The sequence below is a fragment of the Dipodomys spectabilis genome, unplaced genomic scaffold (assembly GCF_019054845.1).
Source record: "Dipodomys spectabilis isolate Male_0828 unplaced genomic scaffold, ASM1905484v1 ptg000127l, whole genome shotgun sequence".
Lineage (NCBI taxonomy): Eukaryota > Metazoa > Chordata > Mammalia > Rodentia > Heteromyidae > Dipodomys > Dipodomys spectabilis.
In genome coordinates, this window is record NW_024870804.1 from 1,524,773 (window position 1) to 1,538,031 (window position 13,259).

Sequence of the window (13,259 nt, forward strand, 5' to 3'; positions counted from 1 at the left end):
AATATGAAACATTTTCTTTTCTAAGATCTTCTACTTAAAATTGGCTTCCTTCCTAGAAAAATGGGTGAAAAAGTACAGCAATAGAGAGCACTGGACACTGATGAAAGTGAATAACTCAAAGGTGGAGATGGAAGGAGGGAATGGGAGAGAATTGTACAAGAGAAAATGTACTTATTAACTGACACATGTAAATGTAACCCCTCTATACATCATCTTTATAATAATATTTTTAATTGTTTCTTAAACTTTTCTACTTAGTTGACCTTTTCAACAAAAGCTTTTCTCTATTTTGATATTCCAAATGTTGTTTAGGATAATCATGATCCTTGCCCAATAACTGATTTAGTTACAATTGTTGAAACATCTGCTAGATCTCTAAGCTGCATGCCACAGATCATGCATATTGGATAGAACAGCTTGGATTATGAGTCCTTATAAAAACCCTGAGACATAGTTTTCATTGTTAAGAGAATTTTTCTATCCTTTGTCGTGCTAATGTATGGAGAACATTGCAATTCGTCACCACTAACCTTATCAAAAATGTTGACAGGTCTATGCTGACGTGGTTCTTCTATATCACATTGTGCCTTCAAAACTGTAGCAATGGACCATTATATTTGTTCATTACAAGCATTAATAAAATATAAAAAGGGATAGAATAACTAAACAAGAACACAAAGTTCAAAACCATCACAAAACAATTCACTTCTAATTTACACAAGCCATTTTTGCAATGTTTATAATAGAAGTGGCAGGCTATTGCTGAGTTGTAGCACACTGAAAAAGGAAATTGCTTTAAAATCAAACTTTCCTTCTAGTTTTCTACTTCTCAGTAACTGTTCACTCCTGTAAGTCAGTTGGCAGGAAAAAAAAAGAGGGGAAGTAATCAGCACATCATCCTTCTGCCACACATTCCAGTGTGATAGATAACATATGTACCAAACAGGTTTGTAAGAGCTCTGAGGAAACTACTAAGCTAACAGGGCTGAGTTAACAGGGATCAGTACTGCTAAGATCAACACTATGAAGCACACAAAAGTCAGACTATTTTATGCCAGAATTTTACATGAAACCCCAGTACAATCTCATAGAATTCCAGCTGAGAGTCTACAATACAAAATGAAGTCTATAAGAAGTCATTATCATTTGACTTGGATTCATCTGTGATTTGACTTGCAGTCTCAGGTTTACCCCCTTCTTCCTTCACTAGTACCTCTATCTCAGACCTTGGTTTTGGCTGACCTTGCTCTTCACAATCCTCTGATACCACCTGTTTCTTCTCATTTCCTTCTGCTGCATCATTTTGATTTAATTTGCTGCCAGGCTGCAATTTTACTTCTTTCCCATTTCCCAGCTTTGGATGACACTGTGATGGGTCTTTAGCACTCTTCACCACCTCCTGAAGATTGTATTTTCTGAACAGCATGTAATCCTTCACAACACTCAAGCAACAGACAGCTTTGATAATTTCTACTACCACCGTGTACTGTGGATTGGTGAGATCTACTTTATTTTCTGAATTGAGGCTGGCCACTATTCCTGTAACAAGAATAAGAAAACACTTAGGTCGAGAAGGATATTATTACACTTTATGAATAAAACAAGTTTTTCATCTCCTTCTGTTGGGATTTGTTAAAACAGGATATATATGAATTTACATCAAAATCCCCAAGTCCATTCAATAAGTAAACACAGATGAGATCCTGCCATGTTTAAAAAGAATAGAGTTGGCCTCTCATTATCAATGGACATTGCAACCCACAGGTTCAACCTTGGATTAAAATAATCAGAAAAGTCAGCAGGAAGGAGAGGACCAAACACGCAAGAAGGCAAATAGGGTCAAAATATTTAATATGCATGTATGAAAACAGAACAATAAAATCTGTTTAAATTGTTTTAAGGAGTAAAGAAGATAAGGAAGTACAAGTGAGGGGCAAGTTCAATCAGGGTATACTGTATTTATGTATGAAAATGTCACAATGAAACTAAAGTATGCAAATTTAAAAAAATATTAGTGGGGCTGGAAAGGTGGCTCAGTGGTAGAGTGCTTGCCTAGCATGCATGAGGCCTTAGGTTTGATTCCGCAGCACCACATAAGCAGAAAAAGGCTGAAGTGGCGCTGTGGCTCAAGTGGTAGAGCGCTAGCCTTGAGCTGAAGAGCTGAGGGACAGCACCCAGGCCCAGAGTTCAGGCCCCATGACCAACCCAAAAAAAAAAAAAAAAAATTAGTGAAGCCTACTGAAATTGCTTTGAGAAAGAAGTTAGGTTGGGAGGGATGGGGGAGAATGATGAAAGGGGTGATAGTGATCAAGACATTCTATACTTATAAACAGATTTGTTGCATGGCAACCCTTTTGTACAAATAAAGATAACAATATAATTTAAAAGAATACAAGGAACTAGTGCTGAGAATGTAAAGGAAAAAGGAGCCCTTAAACACTGCTGGTAAAGATGTAAATTACTGTAATCTTTCTGAAGATTAGTGTGGAAGTTCATTAAAAAAAAAAACAAAAACTGCTGGGCACTGGTGGCTCATGCCTGTTATCCTAGCTACACAGGAGGCTGATACCTGAGGACCACAGTTCAAAACCAGCCTGGACAGGAAAGTCTGTGAGACTCTTATCTCCAATTAACTACCAGAAAACTGGAAGTGGCACTGTGGCTCAAATGGTAGAGTGCTCCCTGGCCTAGGCCCAGAGTTCAAGCCCCATGATCGACCAAAAAAAACAAAACAAAAAAACCCTGAAAGAATTATCTTGTGGTCCTATAACACCATATAAGTAAAAAACAATGGCTATTCCTGCCTGTGTACTCCTGTTTACTGCAGCACTACTAACAACAGCCAAGTTATGGAATCAGCCAAGATGACATCAACACAGGAGTGGATGAAGAAAATGTGGTATATATTCACAAGCATTTTATTCAGCCATACAGAGAATGAAATTATGTCATGCAGCAAAATGCATGAAAGGTTAAGCAAAACAAGTCAGACAAGTATAATGTGTTTTCTCTCACATGCATAATCTAGGTCAAAAGAAACTGAAGAAGATGGTGAGGAAGAAAAAGAAAAAGAGCTGGAAGAGAATGGGGTAGGGGTAATGTAAGAGAAGGAGATGAGTGGGAGGTGAATATGACCCAAAAATACTGTAAACACACATGTGAAAAGGTCACAGTGAAATCTATTTTAAGCTAGGTGCTGATAGTTCATAACTGTAATCTTAGCTACTCAGAAGGCTGAGATATGAGGATTGCAGTTCAAAGCCTGCCTGGGCAGGAAAGCCCTTGAGATTCTTTATCTCCAATTAACCACCAAAAAACTAAAAGTGGTGCTGTAACTTAGAAAGCGGTAGAGTGCTAGCCTTGAGGAAAAGAGCTCAGGGTCAGCACTCAGGCCCTATGTACAAGCCCTGCAACTAACAAAACAACAACAACAACATCAAAAAAGAAACCTGTTTAAAAAAAGAAAACAGCAAATTCACAGAAGGATGTGCAAGTAAGTTAGATGCAGTTGTACAACATTTTACATAAGGGACCTGAGATTCTGGTATTTGTAAGGGATCTTAGAAAAATCTACTACCTATCATGAGTATAGAGACAACTATATTTGGAAATAAATTCCCAAAGAAAATTCAATCTCTATTTGGGGGAAAGAAAGCTAACAACCAGCAAACCTCATATTCAACAAACTGAAATCAATTGTTTGATATTTTAATATATTTGTTCTACATAGAAGAATACAAGTCTTAATTCTTAACAACAACAACGACAACAAAAACACCCTTAAAAATAAGTGCTAGATTGGGAATGTGGCTTAGTGGTAGAGTGCTTGCCTAGCATGCATAAAGCCCTGGGTTCGATTCCTCAGGACCACATACACAGAAAAAGCCAGAAGTACCACTGTGGCTCAAGTGGTAGAGTGCTACCCTTGAGCAAAAGAAACTCAGGGACAGTGCCCAGGCCTTGAGTTCAAGTCCCAGGACTGACAAAACAAAAACAAACACAAGTGCTAATCATAGTACACCTGTGTAAAATCACTGTAAGAGACATACCTGCCAATTCTTTGATAACTTCTTCTCTATTCATGTGACCATTGTTTCTGGACTTGTATACAATTTGAAATGTCCCTTTATTTGGAGCTTTAAACCAGGGTTCCAAAAATGTTTCTGCATATTTTTTCATATCTTCTAAGAAAGCTTTGCAGGTGCCTGAAATCGGTAACATTCGTAGAATAACTCGAGTCTTCTTTTTCTTGGTTTTATACATATCCTCGAGAATATGATGTACCAGTTTCTCTGGCTCTGAAAGGCAAAAAAAAAAAAAAAAAATCAACACAAACAATTTTCTTCCAACTGTTTTTTCAGTGCCTACTTTGTTAGATGTTTATCTTTTTTCACTATTCATGCCTTTGTTTAAAACAACTGTTCCAGAAGATACCAAAGTTAATCATTTTTTCTTATATCTTGATTTATCCAACCACTACAGTCTTCCTGTAACAGTAGCAATTATCAGAGTAACAAACATTGAAAAGTACTTACTTCACCCAGCGCCGTTGGCTCACACCTTTAATTCTAGCTACTTAAGAGGCTGAGATCTGAGAATCACAGTTCAAAGCCAGCCTGGGCAGGAAAGTCTGTGAGACTCTTATCTCCAATTAACCACTCAGAAAATCCAAAACGGCTCTGTGGCTCAAATGGTAGAGTATTAGCCTTGAGCTGAAGAGGTGAGGGACAGGGCCCAGGCCCAGAGTTCAAGACCCACAACCAAAAAAAAAGACTGTTTAATGGTAATCAGTGTTTTTTAAGGTTATTAGTTGACCACATTTTAAAACTCAAAGAACTTCTCTAGAATGCCAGTGTTTTGAAAAACCAGAAGATCCAGCCTTATTTTCCCACAAATGGCAACTACTGGCTGGAATTGACCAGCAGCTGCTTCTTTCAAGCAGAATATGCACTCTCATTCTGCCAGAAATTACACACAAATAAGTGGCAGAGCCAGGTTTCCACTCTCAATGTAATGCTATGTGCACTACTCCATTCCACCTCTCTTAAGTACCCACTGTTAATAAAGTAAAGTTACAATCAAGTGATTAATAAGGCCATGCCCAGGAAGCCATTTGTACAAAGTGTTCGTTCTCTGAAATAGGGAGATGGCTATGTATTAGGACATTAATAATCTTAAAAGTTTAAGTTAGACATACCTATCCCAAGTGTCCTGATGAAGACTACATTATTTGCTCCACTCTCCACTGACTGGAATCTTCTTAGCCTCATCTCTGTAGAAGCCTTTATATCTCCAACTTCTTTCTTCAAGGCAGACTCCACATCATCATCATCATCATCATTATCATCTTCCTCACTTCCAGAGGGCTGCTGATCCTTTTCTACAAACTGTTTACATAAAACCAATAAATAGCGGTAACACAATAACTCAAGCCCAGACATTATAATTAACTACTCGTGTGAAACTACCATTGGCAGACAGACACCACTCAAAACTGATAATAAACTTCTTGAAGACTGAGACTACACTGCATCCAAAATGTAGAGGAAGAAATTAATTCCTTTAGACTGTGGTAAATATCATTGGAAATGTTTTCAGTAAGCCAAGCACCAGTGGCTCATACCTGTAATCCTTGCTACTCAAGAGGCTGAAATCTGATGATTTCTGTCCAAGTGAGCTTGGATAGAAAAGTCCTAGACTCCTACTAACCAGAAAAAAGCTGGAAGTGGGGCTACAGCTCAAGTGTTACACTAGCCCTGAGTGAAAAGGCAAAGGAACAGCACTCATGTCTTGAGTTCAAGCCCCAAGACCAACAATTCTCCCATTCCCCCTCTCCCCTCCTCCTTGCCCTTGCAGAAGTCAAGTGCTGATTGTTCACATCTATAGTCTTAGCTACTCAGAAGGCTGAAACCTGGAGTATCATGATTCAAAGCCAGTCCAGGCAGAAAAGTCTGGAAGACTCCATCTCCACTTAAACAGAAAAAGTTGGACTAGAGGCATGGTTCAGTTGATAGAACACCATGAACAAACAAGCAAGTGACCATGATATCCTGACATGAAGACCTGGTACTATCCCCCTCACAAACATTTGTCAATCCACAAACCCATCTCAATGTCTGGATATGGCAGCATGCATGTATCATTTAGTTTCATGGGACGTATAAATATGCAGATAGATATCCAGGCATATGAACAAGCAGGAAGCAATACACATTGTCAAAATAATGAGTGCAAAAGAGGACTGCATGTGGTACAGAGGTAGAATGCTCAACCATTAAGCACAACACCCTTAGTTCAAATCCCCGTACTGCCCAGTACAAATTGTTTTCAAAAACATTTTGACAGACTGGCACGTTGAAAAATGTGTTCCCCAGATGAAGCACATGAGGGTGGACTGTAAGATCATCATATCTTTGTACCTGATATTTTCCTTTTGGTGGGATTAGAAGCAAATACTTAACATAATTAAAACCTCTTACCCTATATTCAATGCATATAAAATGAAACTAGGAAAATTAAGGGAAGGGGTGGGGTTGGCAAGGAGGAGAATGATGAAAGAGGTGATTATTGATAACTATGTAGTATACTCATAAGGTGACATGTTGAAAGTTAACCCCTTTGTACAACTATTTAATTTGAAAAAAACTTTATTACTGTTCTACAGAGGAACAGATCACAGAAGGATTCAAGAACTTGCTTGAACAGAATATGGTGGCACATACCTGTAATCCCAGCACTAGGGAGGCACAGTCAGGAGGTCAGCCTGGGCTACAGAGCAAGGTCTTGCTCAAAGCCAAGTGAGATCTGGCTCAGGTATCAGTGTAGACAGAACATACACCCATTGACCAGTTCTCTGACCTACTAATGGCATTTCCAATGCGGTACTAATCATCATCGCACATTTTAGGAGCCTTTTTACATGGCAAAATGTAACTTATGTATGTAAGCAACATTTTAGCCAACCTTAGAAAGTATTACCATTCTCTTTTATGTTTGGCTCAGCAAAATTAAATAATTTGCCCATGTCAGTCCAGGAGCTGGTGCAGTCTCTAAGTCTTCTCCGCAAATTACAATCGAACAACAGATTTTCAGTAGTAGTGGAACAAAGGTTTTAGTTTTCCAAATGTATTTTTACGTGCATTTAAGAAACAATGCGCATTGGTACCAAACTCACTACTTCTTTTTATTTATTTTTTATTGTGAAAATACTGTACAGAGGAGTTACAATTACATGGGCAAGATAATGAGTACATTTCTTATCAAGCCTTGTAGCCTCCTCCTTAGTTTCCCCTTCCCATCCCTTCCCATCCTCCCCCACCCCTGCCCGCCTCCCTACCCAATCCTCCCGCTACCCCTCCCCCCTCCCGCACCAAAGTTGTAAAGTTCATTTTTCGACATAACGACTAGTACTTCTAAGATACTGTGGCTTAGCACAAAAACATGATTACAGCCACCTTCTCAGTATCGTTTTGTGAAGTACGATTCTGAAAATTCTTCAGCGCATCAACGGGCCCGAATTTAGCAATGAACAAATAGGAGCTACCCTGACAAGAGACGGAAAGAGAAGCCCAAGCGGCCGGCAGCTCAGCAGCCCCCCACCACCCCGGAGTCCGCCAGGTGGCGACAGCAGCGGCTAGAAAAAAGGAATAGGCCACGCCCCCCGACGAGGGGCCCCGGCCGCTAGCCAAGCGCATGCGCAATACTGCAGGCCACGGCCCCGCCCCCGAGAGCACGCATGCGTAACACGGATAGATGCGTGACTGGTAGCGGCCTTCCTCCTGACCCTGCACTTAGGAAAGCCTCCCGGCCCGCGGACCCAAACCAAGGCCGGTACCTTTTCAGGCCCATACAGGTCGTCACCGTATTCGTTGAGCAGACTGTATGCCTCCTCCACGCACTTGCGCTCGTTCATGTTGCAGGTGATAAGAATGCCTTGCAACCCCGGCTCCAGATGCCGCGAACCGCCGACGTCGCAACGCCGAGTCCGCTTGGCTTGCAAGTACTGACCTTTGCTTTTGCGCTTCCCGCTCACGGCCTGAGGAGGCGGCTGCGGGACTGAGGCCGCCATGATTCTTTCCACGGGGTCCTCAGCTACCCCGACGAGGGCTGGTGACGTCAGAAGTGTGCGACGGGCGGCCCTAACCCGCCCCGCCCCCCTCCGCCAGACACTGGGTCCTAAAGCCCGCCCGCGACCAATGAAGAAAAGAGCAGCCCCCACTTCTCGCGAGGTTTCCTGCTTGAACTCGTGGCTGGTGAAACCAACGCGAATATTGGAACAAGGCATAGACTTTGCTTTGGAGGAACCTGTCGGTTTACTCCTTCTAACCTGGTCAGTATTTATTTACCTGATATGCTCTGCACAGTACATAGACTGGGACCGTTAGCAGAGCAAGGTGCCATTCATCGCCCTTCCAGTGGACCAAGGAGTCATTGGGTCCTTCTAAACCACCCTTTTTTAAAATTTTCTATTAAAACGTGTGAATTCTGTGGCATTCCCTCTCGTATTCATGTGACAGGACTAAAGATATAGAAAGAAAAACAGCATATATAAGATGTGAGGAATTCAGTGATGGTGAAACCCCAGAGTAAGCCTTGTTAAAATCCAAGGAAGTCAGTACTTAAAAGACAGAGAAGGTGAATAGAGGCCCTAGGCCAGTCTGGGCAAAGTAAGGGAGACTTCATTTCAAAAACAAGCTAAAAAGTTGGGAGAGTTGAAGGTATGGCCATGGCTCAAGTGGTAGAACAGGAGACTCTGGATTCAATCCTCAGAGCTCAGGTGGCAGGGAAATAAAGAGCCTTGGCCAAAATCTAGGTAACTGGCTGAACACTTTTTTTTTTTCGGGGGCGGGGGGGGGGGGGGGGGGGGTCCTGTCCTGTCGTGGGGCTTGAACTCTGGGCCTGGGCGCTTTCCCTCAGCTCTTCAGCTCAAGGCTAGCACTCTACCACTTGAGCCACAGCGCCACTTCAGGCTTTTTTCTTTTTTGCTTATGTGATGCTGAGGAATCGAACCCAGGGCCTCTGGCATGCAAGGCAAGCCATGGCTCTACCACTGAGCCACCTTCCCAGCCCTGGCTGAACACTTTTTGTGGTACTGGAGACTGAATGCAGGGTTTTGTGCTGGCTAGGTCAGCCCTTTACCACTTGAATCACTTCCTCAAACACAACTGTTTAACATTATGAGAACATTAAACATTTTAAGATTGTAAAATATGCTTATGTTAGTAGCTTTACTTTTGTTTGACAACAGTGAAATAAGTGACAGTGACATTTTGGAGCATTTCTATTGTTCTGAAGGCCTTGGTTTGAATAGAAATATAACACTTTGCTTCTGACAAAAGTTGCTGATGGTCATATAGCTTGAACTCAGGACCTGAGTGCTGTCCCTGAGCTCTTTTGCTCAAGACTAGCCCTCTACCTTGAGCTATAGCTCCTTTTCCCAGTTTCTGGTGGTTATTGGAGAGAAGAGTCTCATGGACTTTCCTGTCCAGGCTGACTTTGAACTGCAATTCTCAGATCTCAGCCTCCTGAATTGCTAGGATTATAGGGGTGTGCCAGCCTGTTCTGGTTTTCATTATTTATTTCTACCTGCTAATTTGGGAGTTAGCTTGTTTTTTTGAGATTTAACTGCTACATATAACATAAAATATTAAGAGGAGGGAAAGCAGCCTGATACTGAAATGCATTTTTCATTATGTATGTGAAATAAATTTTCTTTTGGATTTTTTTTGGCCTATCACTATAATTAGCATTCCTGATTTAAAAAAAAAAAAAAGTACTAATGTGCTATTACACAAGCCAAAAAGGACAAAGGAAAATGCTAAATCCTGGTTAGTTCCCTCCTAGCCAGCTATGGAAGGGATTTTATAAAGTTAGATGCTTGGGGAAGAGTTTTCCAAAGATGTCTTTTTATTTACTCCTTAGAACTCAACAGCAAAATAACCAGATTCTATCACCAGCAAAGGAAGACTGAGGTAAAGCATAAACCATATTTATGTACAGGTAGTTTACCTATCATTTAAATTGGGGTTCATATTTATTGTAACTACAAATGAACCTCCTATTTTTTTTTTTTTTTTGGCGGGAGGGAATCTTTCAGTGAGTAATTCTAAATGGGATACAGGCTCCCACTTTGTACTTTGGAAGGTTCAAATATCACTTCCTACTTGTTCTCAATCTGTTGTGGGCACATCAACTCAGCTTCAACAACTTGGTGCCTTGATCTGATTGTGAGAACTCAGGAAAATGTATAAAGAAGGTGGACCCATCTGGTGTTCTTCCTACTAGTGGTCATAGCTTCCTACCAGTGGACACAGGTAGCAGCAGCATTCCAACAGGGGTAGCAAAAGCACATTCTTTAGATCATACATGCTGGTTCCAGCCTCCCCTACCCCTCCTCATTGACACCTGCTCCTCCAGCTTCCCCTATAATCCCACATTTACCTAAAAGGCTCCTAGTAAATTCCATTTCCACTCAAATTTGCCAGAATAAGTTTCTATTTGACTGACAACCATAAATGTTGGCAGGTGTTGAGTATTTCATACTGTTTTCTTTCTTTTTTTGTCGGTCCTGGGGCTTGAACTCTGGGCCCGAGCGCTGCCCTCAGCTCTTCAGCTCAAGGCTAGTACTTTACCACTTGATCCACAGCACCACTTCCAGTTTTCTGGTAGTTTATTGGAGATTAGAGTTTCACAGCTTTTCCTGCCTGGGCTTGCCTTTGAACCATGATTTTTAGATCTCAGCCTCCTGAGTAGGTGTGAGCCACTGGTGCCCAGCTCATACTGCTTTCTTAGTTGTCATTTTCTTGAATTGCCAGTCCTCAGGGTTGAACTCAGTACCTAGTTGCTGTTCCTGAGCTGCTTTTGCTAAAGGCTAGTACTCTACCACTTAAGCCATAGCTCTACTTCCCTTTTGGTAGTCATTTTACCCAGAGCCTCAGCATATGTTAACTTTATTAACATTATAACTATACTGTATTAACTTTTTGATATCATTAGAAAAATGCTACTTTTACAGAATGTTTCAGAGGACTGAGTACTTGCCATACATACTCCAATTATTCTTCAGAGTTGTACCAGGTTTAACTTCCTACAAAATCTTAAAACAGGTAATCTGATAGAGTCGAAATGAACTCATAGCCAATACCCTCTGATTCTCATTCCTGATCTACATGACTCTCAAAAATGTTACTGTTATTCTATTTTATACTTGTACTTACATTTTCAGTACAGTTCTTTTCAGAATTTCATTGGTTGAAATTACACAGCCTGGACTTCTGCAAGTGTTCGAATGCTTGTGAAGAAAAGTCTGTTACATTGGAATTGCTGTGGCTTAAGCACAGAAAGTGGATTTAAACTCTTGTTTATTTTTTTCATCCTCAGTATCTAATATAGTGCCTTGTGCATGGTAGTTACATAGAAATGTTTTAACTGTATTTAATATTAGAAATGTTCACTAGAAGCCAGGCTTGGGTGGCTCACACCTATAATCCTAGCTACTCAGTAGGCTGAGATCTGAGGATCAAGGGTCAAAGGCAGCCCGGGCAGAAAAAGCTGAGAAACTCTTATCTCTAATTAATCACCAGAAAACTGGAAGTGGTACTGTGGCACAAATGGTAGAGTGCTAGCCTTGAGCTGAAGAGCTCAGGGACAGTGCCCAGACCCAAAGTTCAAGCCCCATAACTGACAAAAGTAAAGTTCACTAGAGAGTAAAAAGGTTAAAATCCGTGCTAGGAAGGGGAAAATAGGTCCAAAGCTTGATCCCACTGAACCAAGTCAAAGGAATTAGAAAATGGCACTGATCTCTCCTCAAATCTGTCTCCAGTCAACTAGCTGGATTTCAGTTGTCCATATAGAAGTTGTCTTTATGATAGAAGAGGTTAGCCTGCCGGTGATAAGATACATAGTTTGAATCCCAAATATATTTGAATACTGTATGCTAGAATTACTGTATGCTAGAATTAAAAATCAGGAATTAAAGTTGAAAATCAGCCCTTATTTTACTACACTTAATTGTTGTTGACTGGGCAAGATATATCCCAGTTCGCTGACTAACCACTTAGTCTAGATTCTAGAACTATATTAATTGCCCTGTCATCCTGTGGCAACTGCCAATGATATTTTTATTCAATCCCCTAAAGCAGGCTTTTAGTTCAGCTCTAAATAATTTAGCCATTGTTTATTCTTTTCATTATTATTGTTGTGGTGGTGATATTTTATTATCTTTAATAATAATAACTATGTACAAGTTGTACAAAGATGTTACTATTCAACATGTCAGTTTATGAGTACAATGCATCAGCTTTTTCATCATTCTCTCCCATTCATTCCAAACTTTGTTTATTCTTGATTATTTTTTATAACTAAGAAAGATTTTTTGGGCAATGCTGTACCAAAGTTATGTAAAGTTCCTACTTACATGAACTTTCAACTCCTTAGATTATCAGTCAGAGACAAAGACCTAGTGTTTTATCATTGGGCACAAAGGTAGAACTCTATGATGTGGCTTATAAATCTCTTCTGGCTCCTATATATGTTTTATTTTGTGTGGGTGTGTGTGGGTGTGTGTGAGTGTGTGTGTGCGCATGTGCCTGTCCTGGGGCTGCTTGGACATAGTCCCCGAGGTGGGTTTTTTTTTTGGTGGGGAGGGGGGACGGGCGGGGAGGAAAGTTGTTGAATTGTTTTTTCTTCTCAAGTCTAGAGCTCTGTCATTTGAGCCACAGTTCCTCTTCTGTTTTTCTTTTTTCTTTTTTTGGAAATAAGAGTCTCACAGACTTTCCTACCTGGAACCACAATCCTCAGATCTTAGCACCTGAGTAGCTAAGATTCTGGGCATGAAACCTTAAGGTCCTGCTGTTTACACATCTTTGCTAACAAAATATATTAGATGGTCAGGTCTCAATTTACAGGCCTGTGAAGAGAGGCAGTAATTCTGTTAGCAAGGCATAACAGAATATGAGTGAATCATTTAACACCTAGAAGAATGAAGAAGAGTTATCCTGGTGGAAAAGGAGGAGATAGTGTAGAAAACCCACCATGTGTCTTTTGTCTCTTCGTAGGTGTCAGCCTCCAAGGCCAGTAAAGAGAATTTTGGGAGGGGGTTGCTGAGGTTTTTAATGAGAGGAGGTAATTGAATAGAGGTATCCAGATAGGGAAGAGGTGAGAGGAAGAGATTTTTATTTTGTAGCCTCCTAGAGGAGTTTGGCTTAAAGGAGAAATTAAGAATTCAGATACCAAAGTGGGTAGACTCAGGAAAGAGAAAA

General features: G+C 40.7%; 2 protein-coding genes across 4 annotated transcripts in view; one reads left to right on the forward strand and one right to left on the reverse strand.

Annotated features, from left to right (window-relative positions):
- Window positions 1–65: 65 nt before the first annotated feature.
- LOC122116192 (THUMP domain-containing protein 1-like) lies at window positions 66–8,420 on the reverse strand. Its single transcript, XM_042689852.1, has 4 exons — window positions 7,835–8,420; window positions 5,198–5,387; window positions 4,050–4,298; window positions 66–1,539 (listed from the first exon to the last, which is right to left on the reverse strand). Exons 1-4 carry the CDS (start codon window positions 8,282–8,284, stop codon window positions 1,127–1,129), a joined length of 1,302 nt encoding a protein of 433 aa, XP_042545786.1. The 5' UTR covers window positions 8,285–8,420; the 3' UTR covers window positions 66–1,126.
- LOC122116193 (acyl-coenzyme A synthetase ACSM4, mitochondrial-like) overlaps window positions 8,243–13,259 on the forward strand; it is a 35,643-nt gene continuing 30,626 nt past the window's right edge. For 2 of the 3 annotated variants that reach the window (XM_042689853.1, XM_042689856.1), the window contains exon 1: window positions 8,243–8,329. The gene's annotated coding sequence lies outside the window, so the exon portion shown is untranslated. Of the gene's footprint in view, window positions 8,330–9,940; window positions 9,972–13,259 lie in introns of those variants that run through there. The other variant, XM_042689855.1, reaches the window with a different exon arrangement.

Coding starts and splice junctions, on each gene's coding strand:
- LOC122116192 (XM_042689852.1), bottom strand. CDS start 8,284: ATGCCTTGTTCCAATATTCGCGTTGGTTTCACCAGCCACGAGTTCAAG. Junction 5,388..7,834: donor ACCTGTATGGGCCTGAAAAG/GTACCGGCCTTG, acceptor TTATGTAAACAG/TTTGTAGAAAAGGATCAGCA. Junction 4,299..5,197: donor CATCAGGACACTTGGGATAG/GTATGTCTAACT, acceptor TTTGCCTTTCAG/AGCCAGAGAAACTGGTACAT.